Source organism: Bombina bombina, chromosome 3 (genome assembly GCF_027579735.1).
Source record: "Bombina bombina isolate aBomBom1 chromosome 3, aBomBom1.pri, whole genome shotgun sequence".
NCBI classification, from domain to species: Eukaryota; Metazoa; Chordata; class Amphibia; order Anura; family Bombinatoridae; genus Bombina; species Bombina bombina.
In genome coordinates, this window is record NC_069501.1 from 1,140,532,879 (window position 1) to 1,140,551,726 (window position 18,848).

The following is an 18,848-nucleotide window of genomic DNA, read 5'->3' on the forward strand; positions in this document are numbered from 1 at the left end:
AAAGGCCCACATGCATCGTTTATAGGTGAAGAACAAACGTCTAGACGATCCAGAGCTGGGGATGTGACTAGAACACTAGACTGACCCCTATTCTCATAAATTTGGCTATTGTGATCTAGATTTTATCATATTAATTTTACTTAGTGTAATAACTATATTGCTAAATCAGCCCAAGGGCTTCATAAACATAGTATACAGTGTGAAGTGAATGTGTTCAAGTAATTACAGGATTTAAAATCAGCAGACACCATCTTAATGTCCTGAGATTCAGATCCGCTTTTAATAACTTCTCCTCAGCCCACTCCTTTCCTGCAGGCTAGTGAGGAAGCTGAACCGCCAGGCTCCCTACGTCCAGCTGAGGCAAGTCCCGTTACTGCTGATCTCATATGGAAGAGCCTATTCAGGGCCCGAAATGGGTGAGCAGCAGTGTCTCTATCTTGAGAGCCCGCAATAAAAAAAACAGCCTGAACCCCACGTCCAACAACCGGGGCCAGATGAAGGAGAGCCTTCACGTAGGTCAGCATGTAGATGGTGCCCCCACTCTCTAGGGGGAATGAGCAAAAAGGAAGTTGCCGGTCTTGAAAGCCATCTCCAGGTTCCATAAGCTCTCCACTATAGGCATAGGACCGGTTCCCACTGCTGTGTCTGGCTGGGTAGGAGATTGCAAATAGTCGGCTCTACTTGCTCTCATGTAAGTCATATCTTGACTTAATTGCGATGCCTGGCCGGAAGAGTATGGCGCAGTTGTTTGATGGCTGACAGAGGCCACCTCCCCCGCCGCCATTTCTGTAATAGTCGAGCCCCGACTTCCAACAAACTGCATTTTCAGCAAGAGGTTATCAAACCTGGCCAATATTGCAGACTCGTAGCTCTCGAACAAAGCTTGTAATGGGCTCTTAACATCTGACATCCTAAGTAGTGGGTAGTTCTCACCAGTCCAGACAGCAATGCCTCGTAATGTTGTGCAGGGTTAACTACACCTCGATAGAGTATTGATTATCCATTTCTAGTTGTAAATGACCCCTTTAGCCTCTATGACCTCAGGCTGATATCATGAATCCTACAGCAATAAGGGTCCGATTGCGGCAAGTGTTTCACCGGTTCTGGCGGTCTCGGCCTGAGGGCCCATTGCTAAGAAGTTACTAGAGTCTCCAAATTTTCCTCATTCTCCCCCACTGCGGGCAAATCCGCTGCAACTAAGCTGGGCTTTCCCTGCAAGGGTGATTTAAGGCAGTTTTGTGTAGAATATCATTAGTTTTAGCTTATTTATGTTTAATTATGTCAGGAGCTATGGTCCCACACGTCCGCTCTGCTAGCTAGTCGGCTCCGCCCCCCCCCCCTATTATTATTATTTTTATATTATTTGTTTTGTTTTTTATTTTAAAACTTTAGACAGTATATTTTTCTTTTTGGTTGGGTTTTGATGAAAATGTGAATATATTATATATTAAAATAATTTATTTCATGTCCCATAAGATTGTAGAACCTTGAGACATGCAGTAAGCAAGCAATGAAAATTCTTATTACTGTGTCGTTTTTATGATATAGGTAAATCCACCATATTATGTCCCCTTGGTTGAATTGGTTCCTCACCCAGAGACTGAAGCTTCAACAGTAGAGAGAACCTATGATCTGATGAAGAAGATTGGTCAGTGCCCTGTAAAATTAACAAAGGAAATTGAAGGCTTTGTGTTGAATCGACTCCAGTTTGCTGTGTTTGGTGAAGCTTGGAGACTTGTGCAGGTACGTGTAGTAATCAGTAGTTTTGAAATGTTAAAAAGTAATTTTTTTTTTGGTGAGTTAACGGTTTGAACTGTCCTCCAATTAGCGCTCGAGCTGCAACAAAAGTGCTGTACTGCTAGAGCGCCAATTGGCCCTGCTATGTTTTAAATGTCCTTCCCTGAATAATCAAAGTTGTTTTAAATTTATATTTTCATCTAATGTAAGTATTGTAAATTCTGAGCAGTATTCTGAATATTAAGCATTATACATTTTCCTATTTTTTCTACAAATAAAGTCATTATCTTTGGGAGTGTATACAATTTAATTGTTTCCCATAGACACCTTTCTGGTACTACTTTGACGTGTGCTCTACCTGTTTTTGTGCTATACCATCTGTGCTCTATACCACCTAACCGGCTTTCATGCTCTACCTGGTGACCGTTTTTCGCACTCTAGCACCTGAATTGGTGGTTCCCTTAGGTTTAGTTATTATTAGTATAGCAATTTAAATGCAAGAGGTTTTCCGTCACTTCACTGTCGATCACCATGAAAACTACGTCGACCCAAAGACTCACACCCAATTCATTGAACGAACTTGGAGCGAGGCCAAAACTAATGTTTTAAGGAAAATGAGAGGTATAAAATTCTAAGAAATAGTCCAAATGAAGATTTATTAATTTCATTTTTAAGACATGACAGCAGTACATCGTAATTAAAATTCATTGCTTTTTTTTTTTTTCTTTCTATAATTATATTTCTGTTTTATGTTGATTTTGTTTTTGTGTTGTTGAAATTTGTGAAACAAATAAATACGCACCTCTGCACCTTATGTTGCTTCCTTTTTCCTTTCTCTTTGGTCGAATGACTGGGGTTTGTAGGTAAGGGAGTGATATTTAACAGCTTTCTGTGGGGCTCTTTGCCTCCTCCTGCTGGCCAGGAGTGATATTCCCAACAGTAATTATGATGATCCGTGGACTCACTATGTCAAGAAATAAATAAATTTATCAGGTAAGCATAAATTCTCTTTTCAAAATAGCTATTAACTCCTTGTGTAGATTTCCTTCTTTATATCTACCATCCCCCCATTATTGTACTGCTATATCCTGTTTCTTATATTGGTAAATAATTTTCTTTGTATGAAATCAGTTGAAGCCCCTTTAATTTACCTCTTTGTCAAATATATTAATTTAGTTGAAATAATTGTTATTGTCATGGATCACATCAAATACAACATAATAAAACAGTGTGCTGGGTTACAATGTCCTAGTATTCTTAAAACAAAGATTTTAAAGTTTTTAGCACCCTTTTTATATAATTTTCATCAATTTTTCTCCCCCCTTCCCCTCTGCCTTCCCTAACTCCCTCTCCACCCCCTCCCCCCTCTTATCCCATTTCCCTAAACCTAAACTTCATAACTGTATACAAAGAAAAACCTTTAACTTTAAACTTTTCCCGTTGAGCAGTGACAATGTTGTAGATTTCTTTAGAACGCTATATCTATATTCTCTCCAATTTAATTGCCCTAAAAAAGCCTTATTGGTTACTTAGTGTTGATCTGTATGTACCTACATATTTCTGTTTATTTAAAATCCAGTGTATCCACATGTTTTGGAATCTCTCAGATGTCCCTTGTATCCATGCAGCTGATTCTAGCATATTATAAACATCTTCAATTTTGATCATTACCTCACCCCATTCTGGAGCCCCCACTTTCCATTTTCTAGCTATACATATTCTGGTAGCTGTACATATAATATTAACCCATCTATTAGTAATTGAGTTCAGTGACTCCTGGGGGATATGTAGTAAGGCCTGTGAGGCTGATAATGTAAAGGAGTCGTCTAGAATCACCTTAAATAGTTGAGAAAGCTTGTCCCATGTAGGTTGTATCTTTGGACACTCCCACCACATGTGAAAATAAGTCCCTATCCCTTTACATCCCCGATAACATAATCTACTACCCTGTGTGGTGTAATCTTAGGATTTCAGTGGTGTAAGGTACCATCTATATGAGGTTTTTATTGAGTTTTCGATAAGGTCTGCCCCTGTTAAGCTTCTCCTCATTGAGGAAAAAATCTGGCTCCAATCTTCTCTATCATAGGTTATAGCTAAATCTTGTTCCCATTTGTCATAAATTACCAATTTTGCTGAACTATTTGCTTCTTGAATGGCTAAGTATAAGGGTGTAATCATTTTTTAATTTCTACCGGGTGTCATTATCATTTGTTCCAGAGCAGTTTTAGGGCAGGCTGGGATGCTGCCTAGTCTATATGTATTTATAGCATGGGAAATTTGGAGATATAAAAACCAGTGCAATGTATTTGGGTGTATTTTATCTCTCAAATATATTAATTTAAAGGGACAGTCTAGTCAAAATTAAACTTTCATGATCCAGATAGGGCATGCAATTTTAAACAACTTTCCAATTTACGTTTATCATCAAATATGCTTTGTTCTCTTGGTATTCTTTATTGAAAGCTAAACCTAGGTAGGCTCATATGCTAATTTCTAAGCCCTTGAAGGCCACCTCTTATCTGAATGCATTTGAAAGGTTTTCACAGCTAAATTTCGTTAGTTCATGTGTGTCATATAAATAACATTGTAGGGTTGCCAGGTGTCTGAGACAAAAATACCGGACAGATAAGCGGGGGGGGGGGGGTGTTGTATGTGTAAAAAAAATATAATAAGTGTATATATATATATATATATATATATATATAATGTGTGTGTATATGTATATATACATGTTTTATATATATGTGTGTGTGTATTATGGCCTGGTTAATATTGAATATTATGGTTCCTGGCTTCAGCTTGCCTCCTTTTGCTACTGCTCCTGACTACTACCTGTACCTATCTTCTGCCTGCTCCTGACTTCTACCTGGGCCTAACTTCTACCTGCTCCTGACTTCAGCTTGCCTCCTGACCTCTCTCCTGCACATTCTTTGTACTCTGATTTTGCTACTGCTCCTGACTTCTGCCTGCTCCTGACTCCAGCCAGGCTGCACCTGACTTCAATCTGCGCCTATCTTCTGCCTGCTCCTGACTTCAGCTTGCCTCCTGACCTCTTTCCTGCACATTCCTTGTACTCTTATTTTGCTACTGCTCCTGACTTGAGCCTACAGCTGACTTCAGCCTGCACCTGACTTCTAACTGCGCCAATCTTCTGCCTGCAATTCATCTCTTGTGATATTGGGTCCAACTAATCAAGATAACCTACTTATTACCTTACAGATCAGTCATGTAAAACTTACATAGGCTAATGAGTTAGAGCAAGTAATTTCTGCATTAAATGTCTCTTTAAATGTTAATATTTACTGTGCATATACAAAAAACATTGACTGTAATGTTCTTTTAATCACCGTTTCTCCAGATTTGCAGCACTTCTAACCAGATTGTGTATTTTATATAAATGTGTGCAAACATAATCCCCTCCCTACAGCTTCAGGAATAGGCTTCCCTGTAGTAAGATGACACATTCAAAGAGGTTTACTTATCTGAGATTATGTTAAGTCCTGTGACAAGGTCCCGCTCTGCAGTATAAAAGAATTTCTGTAACTGACTGTAGACATAGACAGTGTCTTGCTGTTGTGATGTCACGCGAGCGATCACGTGACGTCCGACAGTCTCACAATACAGCAGCAGGCGGCAGCACGCACGGCGTAGGCTGTGTGGGCACTGCACATCAGGATCAGCTGAGCGGAGCCTGTTAGATGATGAGTGCACACGGGTTGCAGGCGGCTCAGCGGATGCCACTGCTAGGGCTGGGCTAATGGGCTTAAATAGTAAAAAATATAAATAAATAAAAATGTTCAAAAGCTAAAAAATAAAAAAATTCAAAAGCAAACTAACTAAGGCTATGTCCGGTTTTTTAAAAATAGAATTACCGGGCAGAAGCCTGAAATACCGGACAGTCCGGTCTAATACCGGACACCTGGCAACCCTATACTCATGGCCGTAGAGTTAGTTATGAGTCAGCACTGATTGCCTAAAAATACATATCAGTCAAAAGAACTGAAACAAGGGGGCCATCTGCAGAGGCTTATATACAAGGTAATCACAGAAGTGAAAGTATATTAATATAACCATGTTGTTTATACAAAACTGGGAACTGGGAAATGGCTAATAAAGGGATTATTTATCTTTTTAAACAATACAATTCTTGAGTAGACTGTCCCTTTAATTTTAGTTTCCTCTAGGCAAGGCTGCCTAATCATTTTTCATGTAGCTTTTGCAGAAAATAAATAAATAAACAAAAGCATGTTAAAGCAACATGAAACATACTTTTAGGATTTATTTTGCCTGTTTCTCAAGTAATATACCTTTGACTATATATATATTATTTCTTACAGGAAATAGAGCAAATATTGCAGGATTCAGAGCATTGGCTCTGCAACATTCTACACAGTAATTGCTTAATCAGTGAAGGAGCTAATTTATATCTCTCCCTAGTCACAGCACAGTAGATCAGATAAATATTCTGGAGATGCCTTTTGTGTGTGTCCCCAGACTGCTCTGGGACAGAAAAACAATGCAAATATTGTAGCAGAATTACAATTTAAATTTACACTGCAATGCTAAATTAAAGGGATATGAAACTTCAGAGCATACAATTTAAAAAAAAAGTTTCCAATTTGCTTCTATTGTCAAATTTGCTTTGTTTTAATTATCTTCTTTGTTGTTGAAATACTTAGGTAGGTGTCTTGAGCACTACATGGCAGTAAGTAGTGCTACCATCTAGTGCTCTTGCTAATGAATACTATTCTAGAAAAACTGCTGCCACATAGTGTTCCAGACACATGCACACTTTTGAGCTTATGTCCATTCTTTTCAACAAAAAATACCAAAAGAATAAAGAGAATTTGATAATAGAAGTAAATTAGAAAGTTTAGAATGACATGCTCTATCTGAATCATAAAAGGGGAAAATGGTTCTATGTCCCCTTAAAGGGACATGAAACACAAAATTTGTATTTCATGATACAGCTAGAGAATACAGTTTTAAACAACATTCCAATTTCCTTCTATGATCTAATTTGCTTTATTCTTTAGGTATCTTTTATTGAAGAAATAGAAATGCACATGGGTGAGCCAATAACACAAGGCATCTATGTGCAGCCTCCAAAGCAACTACTGAGCCTATTTAGATATGTTTTCAACAAAGAATATCAAGAGAATGAAGCAAATTAGATAATAGAAGTAAATTGGAATCATGAAAGAAAAAAAATGGGTTTCATGTTCCTTTAATTATATACAAGACCAGTTCTTCCCACAGGAAGGTCAAGTGGTTGTCTTTAGGCGCTAAAGGTGTTTCTGATTTTTAGTTTTTCTGTACCCTGTGTTTCATGGGACGATTGGGAAATTTCAGCCCAGATGGCAAATACAACCCAGTGGTCCAGGTACATTAACTCCCTCCTAAATGTTAAATTTGATGTTTAAAGTAGAATTTTAATGAAATATATGAAACAAATATAAAAAGGTGCAATTTGTCAGTCACTCAGCACTACTACAATACCCACTCCCGACCCCATCATCTTGGATTTATTTTATTTTTGTTTTATTTAAAAAAAAAAAATTATAACATTTTTAGCTTTTCCTAATTTTCAGATAGTTGTTTTTCTTTTCTTTTTTATAGTGATTATTTTTGATGAATGATTTGGTAATGTTTACTTGTAGTATGGAGATTTCTATTTAATTCATTTTCAACTTAAACTTACTCATTTGACTGCAGCAGACTACAATCATCTTTGGCAGCAAAGTTGTTAGAAAGGGTGTTTAGATAAAGGCAGCTGGCTGAAGGGGCAGTGTGAAGACATAATGTAGCCTTGCTTTTTTACCTCCAACCTCCTAATAAGCAGCAAGTGTGGGGTCATTAAATTGACCTTGTAGAAGCAGGTTAAAGCAACACAACAGATTGTATTTGCCTGCCTGGGATGTAACAGAAAACATTTCCTTCATGCTCTGCCAGTCAGCAGCACTACATACAACAGGATAAGCTGCTGGGGCAAATTCTAGCAATGTGCTCAGTGATGAAGCACAGGTCAAGGACCTGTACGACAGAAGTGTTGCAGGGCAATAGAGCTTAAAGATCCAGGGAGTGCGCCCCATGCATGTGCTCCATAAGGCAACCATTTGGCTCTCTGCACCTGTGCCAGCCGTGATTTCAAGAGTTATGACAGCCCAGTATAATTGCCACTTTACTCCCGAGCCCACTCCGCCAATGCTCTTTCCACTTAGCTTAAAGGGCCATAATATCCAAATGTTTAAACACTTGAAAGTGATGCAGTATAGCTGTAAAAAGCTGACTAGAAAATATCACCTGAACATCTCTATGTAAAAAAGAAAGATATCTTACCTCAAAAGTTTCTCAGTAGCCACATCCCATTGTAAAGGACTTCTAAGCAGCAAATAAGTATGTCTGTCCCAGGAAAGGCAAAGGGTTGAGCCTTGTGCACTCTCATGTTATTTCCCTATTCAGTGTAAGGAAGTTTACAATGAAATCTCATGAGAGTTAAGTCAAATCTCATGAGATCACAGTAAAAGAGTTCGTGACCTCAGCACTGCTGATGCTGATTGGCTGCTGTTCATTTCTTCATGTTTTTATTTTTTTTTTACCTGCAGCTGGGCAGCAGCTGAAGTATAACTTTTTACACAGAACTTACTCTGTTGAGCTGAGGAAATTGTGAGGTAAAATATCTTCCTTTTTTACATAGAGATGCTCAGGTGATATTTTCCTGTCAGCTTTTTACAGTTATACTGCATTAGTTTCAAGTGATTTAGCATATGAGTATTATGTCCCTTTAAATAAGCCTGGTATCTCAGGTAGGCATGAGGAGGAGGGCACCTAAGGCCAAATAATATTTCCCTCCTTCAGTTAATGTGCATTGCTCTGGGTGAATCATACATCACTTTCTTTCCCTCCTCCCTGCCCAACTCTCCTGTCTCTGATCCGCTCACCATATGCAGCTTCTGAAAAGGAACTTGACTTGCTTCAAATGTTAAATGCTCATCTCCAGATACTTATATGATGGTTACAGTTTTTGTTTTCAAAAGCTGACAATTTCATGCTTTAGGGTATCAACAGCAGAGGCATTTTGTTTGATTGTGATCACTAAGGAAGCACACAATATTTGTCGACGTTAAGAAATAGTTATCTGCTGAAATCAAGCGCAAGATTTTTAACGAGTCTCAATATTATTTGCATCTTGTATGTTATTGGCATCAACTGTAAATACTGAATATTCATTAAGTTTGTGAATTGTTTAAAGCAATGTTGTTGTTTTTTTTTATATATTAGTGATTGGATTTATATGGTAGATATGTAGATAACAGAGTGTTTTGTTCGTTTGACAGTTTGATTTTAGTGGGGGGGGGGGTTGGAGTGTGTGGAGAACAAGCGCTTTATGTACAGGTAAATCTTGTTACAGCCAGAGTAACAGAGTCATTTACTATTTATTAAGAACTTTAAGGCTTGTCCCTTTTACGCAACAGTGCTTCCCAGTTTATACGTGGCATTTGATATGCACAAATAACTTCTGAGCACACTGTGACATTATCTTTTTTATATATGCATTGTTTTGTTCAGTAATAAGGCCACTGTGTTGCAAAAGATCTACATGAAATATAAATGTTTTAAAAATCATTTGAAATTGTCAGCATTGTTTTACAGTCCAGAGAGATATCCATTAAAAGTCTATTGATTATATTTATTTTACCTCATTTACTATGTCTAATTTGGTAGATATATAAATATGCTCCTGCACTGATCAAGCAGCCACTGGCTGTCATCCAACACTGAAGGCTGTAGGATACATTACAGTCTTTTTTTATTCTCAGTAGTGACAAAACCAAAAAGAAAATTTTAAAGCAAAATTAAAGACAGTATATTGCAAGTTTTTTTTTCTTTTTAAATAAGGATCATTAAACATTTTATTTGAGCTTAATTTGTGATTTTAAATAATTTTAAAAGATTTATGGTGGTTGTTAAATTATTTTTCCCTTCCAATGTATATTTACATGTAAAGTTTATGTTACATCTATAGAGCATCTGGACAAAAACTATTCTATTGCAGCCCTTGGATTCCAGAATGCGTAAAAATAGTTAGCACCCTTTTGCATAGTTCTCTCTATTTTAGACAAGAGGGGAATAAATGCTTTTCTTTTGCAAATGCATTGTAGCATAAGTCCTTACTTGTACCTAAAAACACATTGCCCCCCCTGGTAAAGCTAATAACATCATAAGGTTGTTGTTCTTAAAGTTCTGGGTGACTCCACCACTTTTAATCCTAAAATCTAATTCAATAAATGGTGTTACTGAGAACATATTTATTAAGGTAGCATCATTTTAAAAAAAAAGCCCCCAAAGCAGGGGTCAAGTTTAGCGGGAACGCATGGAAATGGAGTTCCTGCACTCTTTTTGCAAGTGGAACTAAGTGCCCCCTGGAAAGAGAACAGAAACGCTTCAGTTGACTAGTTGACTAGTTATGGGCAGTAACACTTCCCACAATACACTACATGCCTGTCAGCGGTTCTCCTGTGTGATCACCCCGCACTGTGTGGAACACATGGTGATTACATTTCTGTGTGGCTTGCTTGGGGTTATTCAGCTCCCCTCAGTAGAAATAGTACTATTGCACCTTAAGTGGGTGAGAATCTGTGACAAAGGAGGAGTCTCAGGCCCAAAGGCAACAATTCAATCCTTCATTGGATTTAATTTGCTTTAATTAACTACATTTAAATACAGTGTGTATATATATATATATATATATATATATATATAAAACAATATTAATTGTGAGGGAGGGTGAAAGTCTTGGTGAGTTCCCACACTTTTTTTTGTAGGACTTGGTCCCCGCCCTTAAGTAGATATATTCTATACAGAGCCTTTGACTAATGAATCTTGAAATATCTGTGAACTTAATCTCCCAACATACCTCATGCAGTTCAGGGCAGTGCTGAGGCCCTTTGAGAATGGAAGAGAGGTAGTCAGGCTCAAACGAGGGGGCAAGTGCATAGTGAGACAAGGAAATACAATGAATAATTAACACTAAAGGACCATTAAATTCATATGTTGTCTCAAGTGTAAGTTACACAAAAGGACTTTGACTTGCCTGCTATACTGATTTCTTTAACAGGAATTAGGGAGAACACAGGGTAATGGCTCAGTAAGCCTCTGCTACATGGGTGTGTAGGGTGCTGGTAGTGCTTGATGGACTCAACATGTATTGCCCTTATTGTGGACCAGAAGTTGTGACAGTTTGACAGGAGTAGGTCTGGAAGGGTTGAGAACATTCCCCACTGGTCCCTAAGGGAAAGAGGAAGGCTCAAAGTGACGCTTAACAAGTCTTACACGATGGGTCATTTTTGTTGAAACAGCCCTCTATATAGCTGTTAAGCAGCGTTTCTGTTTAAGTACTCCAGTGCCAGTCAGTTGCAGTATGCAGCATGCGTTGGGGGAAACCTGTGCTTGACTCTCCTGTGTAAAGGGAAGGGTTAACAAACTTCCCACGCCCGAAGAGCGTTGTTGACACGCGCCCCACCCACTTCCTCTATGGATCACCTCATACCACACTGAGACGCCAAGAACCTCAGGAGGTCGTAAGACGCTCAGGCCAGAGTCTAGGAGGTTCTCTAGTTAGATATTATTAGCGGTACAGATCTAATCCACTATAGCTATTGCATAGCAGATCACTATCTGATAACTTAGTAGGTTTTGTTTCTCTGTTCAAGTGCACTATAAGAGGGTAAATAAGGTGTATTCCAGTGCTGTCCCCATGGACTCAAAATGACTGATAAAGTAATGTCAGATATTATTTCAACAACTAATAAGCGTATGTTGTATAAAATTGTGACAGTGTGTCCCCCTGCACAGCTATGTAGAGTTTGCTTGGAGTCTGTTCTACAGTCGTATTCTCAGATGTCCAGTACTTCTAACCCTGTGAGCCACACACTTGTGTATCCATCTTGGTAGATCACCACAGATGCCAACCTATCAGGTTGGGAAGCAGTATGGGGCCAAAAGAGAGTGCAGGGTGTGTAGTCAAGTCAAGAGGCGACCTTACCCATAAATAGCTTGGCCTCTTTTTCGTTTGGTTCCGTTTAAAAGATTCCAATCAGACAATATAATTACAGTGGCTTACATAAACCATCAGGGCGGTACCCGTCTCTCCCTGGCAATGCAAGAAGTCTCCTGTATTATGGAAAGTCGACAAGCTGAGGGAGGCCAGAACTGATGGATGCTCTGACAGCGTCATGGCATTATCAGCTAGTGTACATTTTTCCTCTAATTGTCCTTTTACAGAGAGGAGGTGGCTTGTCTCAAAGAGAGAGTCTCAGCAATTCTCATAGCTTCACGCTGGCATCACAGGACCTGCAGATTTGGTTTGACTGTCCAGTGCTCCTCCATGGAGGTTTCCTCAACCTTCAGCCTTTCAGCTTAACTACTTGGAAGTTGAATGGTTGATTCTGTCACAGAGAAGATTCTCTGATTCAGTGATTGACACTTTGATACAAGCTTGTAAACCTGTAACAAGAAAAATATATCATAAGGTATGGAAGATCTATTTCCTTTCCATAAGGCAGGAAGAGTCCACGACTTAATTCTTTACTGTTGGGAAATACAACACCTGGCCTCCAGGAGGAGGCAAAGACACCCCAGCCAAAGGCTTAAATATCCCTCTCACTTCCCCTATTCCCCCAGTCATTTGCCTTTCGTCACTAGAGGAGGATGGCAGAGAAGTGTCAGAAGATTGGGATAGTCCTTAATGGGTATGTTCCCTTAAAGAGAGGACTGGAGTTTTAAGTAATCATATAAGCCTCCCAGTGAGAGTATAGATGAAAGTTAGAGTCTGGAGATGCAGTGATAGTTTTTCTGTGAAGCCATCCAGACTTTGTATCTAACAACTCCTGAGCAATCAGTGTTAACGAGTTACTTTGCTTGCTTTTCCACACTCAGGTCCCTGTCAGAGCATCGCTACAAGGCTTTTACACTTGAGAGGCTGTATCTGTTCCACAGCACAGATTCTGGAGGGTAAGTCTGTGTTATTTTAATATAGCAGGTACGCCTTATATAGGGTCACAGTATGACTCCTCTATACCTCAGTAGGATCAAGGGTTAAAATCTCTTCAGTGGGAGTTTATTGGGAACAGTTTGGGGAGTTTATATACTACTTTAACATTTCTGAAAACGTTTTCAGGGCTCATTTAGACTGTGAACTTTTGGCTGTAACAGGCAGGTTTCCCTTTCACTTTGTAAGTTGCACAGCTCTTAATAGCTTTGCGCACTTTTTTATAGCAGGGGAGGTCCTGCCTTGCGCACCATGTGACCGGGTGTGGCTTCATTCACTTCCTTTCGATCCTGCTGCAGGCAGCACTCCTGAGGAGCATTTCTTGATAACTTGTCTGGGTCTAGGAGGTGGTGAGTGCCCGTGCCTTTCTATATTTAAAATGTTTATTTTTTTATTGTTTTTCTTTATACTGTGGGATTACATACCTACTATGGAGGACTCTGATAATACGTTAGAAGATTCCACTACCTCTGTAGTGATTAATAATACCTGCTTATATTGTGAGTAGGCTGTGTTTTTTTTTTGTTCTATTTGCCTGGTTACTGTTTTAAAGTCTAAGAAGTCTGCTATTAACCCTAGCGCAATTAGTCCCTCTGAGCCATCAACCTCTCAGGATTCTGTGATCCGAGAGATTACTACCCTTTCTACCCTAACCGCTTCACATGCAGTTCCCCGCAGCACAGATATTTCTCTGTCTGAAGGGGGCCTTTTTCCTGCGGACTTTACCGCACAATTACAATTGGCGGTGTCCGTGGCTCTGAGTGCCCTACCTATCTCTGGCAAACGTATTAGATGAATCTAAAACAGTTCTCCTGTTTTAGATTCATCTAATTTCCAATCAGATTTGGTGAGTATGTCCCAGCTATCCGAGGATGAGTTAACCTCTGTGGCATCAGAGGGTGAACTTTTGGATTCTGAGACTTCTATTACTAAATCTCCTCTGGCGGAGGAATCCTCCTTTTAGATTTAAAATTGAACATCTGCATTTTTTTTACTGAAGGAGGTCCTGTCTATGCTAGAGGTTCCAGAGGCTAAGCTTCCTGATGAACCTAAGATCCCTAAATTGGATAGGGTTTATGAAGACAGGAAGGTCCCAAAAACTTTTCCGGTACAAGTTCATATGGCGAACATTATTAGTAATGAATGGGAAAGAATTGGAACATCTTTTTCTCCCTCGGCTACTTTTAAAAAAAATTGTTCCCAGTCCCTGACTTTCAATTAGAGCTGTGGGGCTCAATCCCTAAGGTGGATGGCGCCATTTCGACACTAGCTAAGCGTACTACAATCCCTCTTGAGGATAGCTCTTCCTTTAGAGAACCTATGGATAAGAAGTTGGAAACTTTTCTCAACCGGCGGCAGAACTTATCAAGGTGGAGTCTCCCTTTGAGGATATTAAGGAGAGAATTAAAGCTCTAAGAGTAGCTAATTCTTTCATCTGTGATGCAAATATGCAGATTATTTGCCTGAATGCTAAGGCTTCAGATTTTGCGGTACTAGCCTGCAGGTCTCTCTGGTTGAAGTCTTGGTCTGCAGATATGACTTCTGAATCCAGACTCCTTTCTCTTCCTTTCAAGGGGAGGATCTTATTTGGACCAGGTCTGGACTCTATCATCTCTACGGTTCCTGGAGGGAAAGGTGCCTTCCTACCTCAGAATAAGAAGAACAGACCTAAGGGACGGCGGCAGTCTTCTAATTTTTGTTCCTTTTGTTTGGACAAATCCCAACTATCTCAATCTTCATCTAAACCCGAGCAGCCCAGAAGCACTTGGAAGACTGCTCAGTCCTGGAACAAGTCCAAACAGACAAAGAAGCCTGTAGATAACAAATCGTCATGAAGGGGCGGCCCCCGATCCGGGATCGGATTGAGTAGGGGGCAGATTGTTGCTTTTCTCAGACGCTTGGTTTCAGGATGTTCAGGATCCTTGGGTTCTGGAAGTCGTTTCTCAGGGATACTGGATAGGATTCAAATCTCATCCACCCAGGGGCAGAATCCTACTCTCCAGACTGTCTACAAGACCAGAGAAGAGGACAGCCTTTTTAGATTGTGTACGGGATCTAGTCTGCCTAGGAGTAATTATCCCGGTACCTGCATCAGAAAGAGGTCTGGGGTTCTATTAAAACCTTTTTGTGGTTCCCAAAAAGGAGGGAGCTTTTCGCCCCAATTCTGGACTTGAAGTGCCTAAACAAATTTCTAAGTGTCCCCTCCTTCAAGATCTCCACTATAAGATCAATCCTTCTCCTGGTTCAGGAAAGACAGACTACCATAGATCTGAAGGATGCATACCTTTACGTTCTGATCCACAGGGATCATTTCCAGTTCCTGAGGTTCACCTTTCTGGATCAGCACTTCCAGTTCATAGCACATCCGTTTGGCTTAGCTACTGCTCCAAGGACATTCACAAAGATTCTGGGGGCTCTTCTAGCGGTGGCCAGAACCCGAGGTATAGCAGCTCCTTACCTTGACGATATCTTGGTACAGGCACCATTTTTTCATCTAGCAAGGGATCACTCAGATTTTCTTCTATGTCTTCTTTGGTCACATGGATGGAAGATAAACTTAAAAGTTCTTTTTCTCCAGGATGGACTGGAGAAGAGTCTATCTTCTAGTTCCCTGAAGGGACAGATATCAGCCCTTTCTGTGTTGCTGCACAAGAGATTAGCTGAGCTTTCGGATGTGCAGTCCTTCGTCAAGGCCCTGATTTGGATTAGACCTGTGTTTAGAATCTCAATCTTGTTCTTCGTGTTTTGCAGCAGGCTCCGTTTAGAGCCCATGCATAATGTTGACATTAAACTGTTATCTTGTAAGGTTTTGTTTATATTAGCTATTGCCTCTGCTCGCAGAGCCTCCGAGATTTCTGCCTTGCAATGTGACCCATCTTACCTTGTTTTTCATGCCGATAAGGCGGTTTTTCTTACTAAGTTAGGTTTCCTTCCTAAGGTGGTGTCAGATCGCAACATTAATCAAGAGATTGTTGTCCCTTCCTTGTGTCCCAATCCTTCTTCGGCGAAGGAGCGTCTGCTTCACAATCTAGATGTGGTTCGTGCCTTGAAGTTCTACCTTCAGGCTACTAAGGAGTTCAGACAATCTTCATCTTTGTTTGTCATCTATGCGGGTAAACGTAGAGGACAGAAGGCTACTACGCCTTCCCTGTCTTTCTGGTTGAAGAGTGACATCCGCCTAGCTTATGAGATGGCGGAACAACTGCCTCCTGAGAGGATTACGGCTCATTCCACTAGAGCAGTGGCTTCTTCCTGGGTTTTTAAGAATGAAGCCTCAATGGATCAGATTTGTAAGGCAGCTACCTGGTCCTCCTTACATACTTTTTCTAAATTTTACAAGTTTGATGTGTTTGCTTCTGCTAAAGCAGCTTTCGGGAGAAAGTTTTTGCAGGCTGTGGTGCCCTCAGATTAGGGTCAGACTCTATTTTGTTCCCTCCTGTTATTCCTTCAGTGTCCTCTGGAGCTTGGGTACAGTAAGGAATTAAGTTGTGGACTCTCCCTGCCTTATGGAAAGAAAACAAAATGTATGCTTACCAGATAAATTCCTTTCTTTCCTGGCAGGGAAAGTCCATGACCCCGTCCGTAGGTTATTCTTTGTTTGGGCAGCTCCCTTTTTGTTTTTCTTCTGGCACCTTTATACCCTGATGTTTCTCCTACTTTTCCTCATTCCTTCGGGGGAATAACTGGGGGGATAGGGCAAGTGGAGGGATATTTAAGCCTTTGGCTGGGGTGTGTTTGCCTCCTCCTGGTGGCCAGGTGTTGTATTTCCTAACAGTAAGGAATGAAATCGTGGACTCTCCCTGCCAGGAAAGAAAGGAATTTATCTGGTAAGCATAAATTTTGTTTTTCTTGGTGTTCTGCTTGGGGTTACTCCTGGCATTCAGTAAAGAATTCCTTGTATTCTTTAGTTTCTGCAGGAGGTCCTGGACAAAGGTTTATCGATGAGTTCTATCAAGGGCCAGATATCTGCTCTCTCTGTTTTATTTCACAGACATCTAACCCGTCTTCCCGATGTTCAGGTTTTCACTCAGACCTTACAGAGGATCCGGCCTGCGGTAAAATCATCACCATTGAATCTCAATTTGGTTCTCAGAGTGTTACAATCTTCTCTTTTTGAGTCAATGCATACCCTGGACATTAAAACTTTATCTTGGAAGGTTTTGTTTTTACTGACGATTTCTTCAGCCAGGAGTGTGTCGGAATTATCAACCTTTTCTTGCGATCCATCTTATCTGGGTTTTCATCAAGATAAGGTGTTATAGTCTCTTCTACCAACATCAATCAGGATATTGTAGTCCGCTTAGGAACGATTGCTACATAATGTTGATGTGGTCTGGGCACTGAAGTTTTATTTACAGGCTAGGAAGAAGTTCTGTCAATCTTCTAGCTTAATTGTGCTGTATTCTGGTAAAAGAAAGTAACAGAAGGCTACTTCTGTCTCTTTATCTTTTTGGTTAAGGAGTCTTATTTATCAGGCAACCGCCTGCCAAAATAACATTAGTCTTATTTATCAAGCAACCACCTGCCAGGATTACTACTCACTCTACACTTTTTGTTTCTACCTCCTGGGCTTTAAAGAATGAGGTGTCTTTAGAACAGATCTGCTACTTGGTCTTTCCTACATACTTAAACCAAATTTTACCACCTTACCACCTTTATGCCTTGGCTACTTTTGGTAGGAAGGTCCTACAGGCAAGTATATTTCAAAGAAAGGGAAATCATTAGCAACCTGTTGACATAAAAAGAGGAAATAAAGAAATTCCTTTTCTGGAATGAAAAGTGGGGATTTTGCATTTGTCAACAAGAGAGCTATACTATAAAATTCAAAGGCAAAATATTTAACATTGTTAGAGTATAAGTTTCCAAATCACACTTTACAAAGCATAAACATTTCAAAACTAAACTCTACAATGAAAAAATGCATTTTATTATTATTTGATATGATGGAGTGAATTAGGGCTAGATTACAAACGGAGCACAAAATATCGCCCGCAATAAATTAACGCTTCACTTGTAATCTAACCCTTACGGCTAGATTTAGAGTTTTGCGGCCAAAGGGGTGCGTTAGCTACGCGTGTTTTTTTCCCCCCGCACCTTTTAAATAACGCTGGTATTGAGAGTTCTCTGAAGGGCTGCGTTAGGCTCCAAAAAGGGAGCGTACAGGCATATTTACCGCAACTTCAACTCTAAATACCAGCGTTGCTTACGGTAGCGGCTAGCTGGAAAAACGTGCTCGTGCACAATTCCCCCATAGGAAACAATGGGGCAGTTTGGGCTGAAAAAAAGCAGCGTTCAGCTCCTAACGCAGCCCTATTGTTTCCTATGGGGAAACAGTGTCTAAGTCTGCACCTAACACTCTAACATGTACCCCGAGTCTAAACACCCCTAACCTTACACTTATTAATCCCAAATCTGCTGCCCCCGCTATCGCTGACCCCTGCATTTTATTATTAACCCCTTATCTGCCACTCTGGACACCGCCGCAACCTACATTATACCTATGTACCCCTAATCTGTTGCCCACAACATCGCCGACCCCTATATTATATTTATTAACCCCTAATCTGCCGCCCCAACATCGCCGCTACCTTACCTACACTTATTAACCCCTAATCTGCCGACCGGACCTCGCCGCCACTATAATAAATGTATTAACCCCTAAACCGCTGCACTCCCTAACATCTGCAACACCTAACTTCAAGTATTAACCCCTAATCTGCCGACCGGACCTCAACGCTACTCTAATAAATGTATTAACCCCTAAAGCTAATTCTAACGCTAACCCTAACACCCCCCCCTAAATTAAATATAATTTTATTCTAACTAAATAAATTAAATCTTATTAAAAAAATTAATCCTATTTAAAGATAAATACCTACCTGTAAAATAAACCCTAATATAGCTACAATATAAATAATAATTACATTGTAGCTATTTTAGGATTTATATTTATTTTACAGGCAACTTTGTATTTATTTTAACTAGGTACAATAGCTATTAAATAGTTATTTACTATTTAATAGTTACCTAGTTAAAATAATTACAAAATTACCTGTAAAAT

General features: G+C 39.9%; 1 protein-coding gene across 1 annotated transcript in view; it reads left to right on the forward strand.

Annotated features, from left to right (window-relative positions):
- The window catches only part of CRYL1 (crystallin lambda 1), a 582,977-nt gene that overhangs the window by 439,706 nt on the left and 124,423 nt on the right, over positions 1 to 18,848 (forward strand). Inside the window, exon 5 of the mRNA XM_053708526.1 lies at positions 1,549 to 1,743. Coding sequence (XP_053564501.1) covers positions 1,549 to 1,743 — 195 coding nt within the window. The remainder of the gene's footprint in view (positions 1 to 1,548; positions 1,744 to 18,848) is intronic.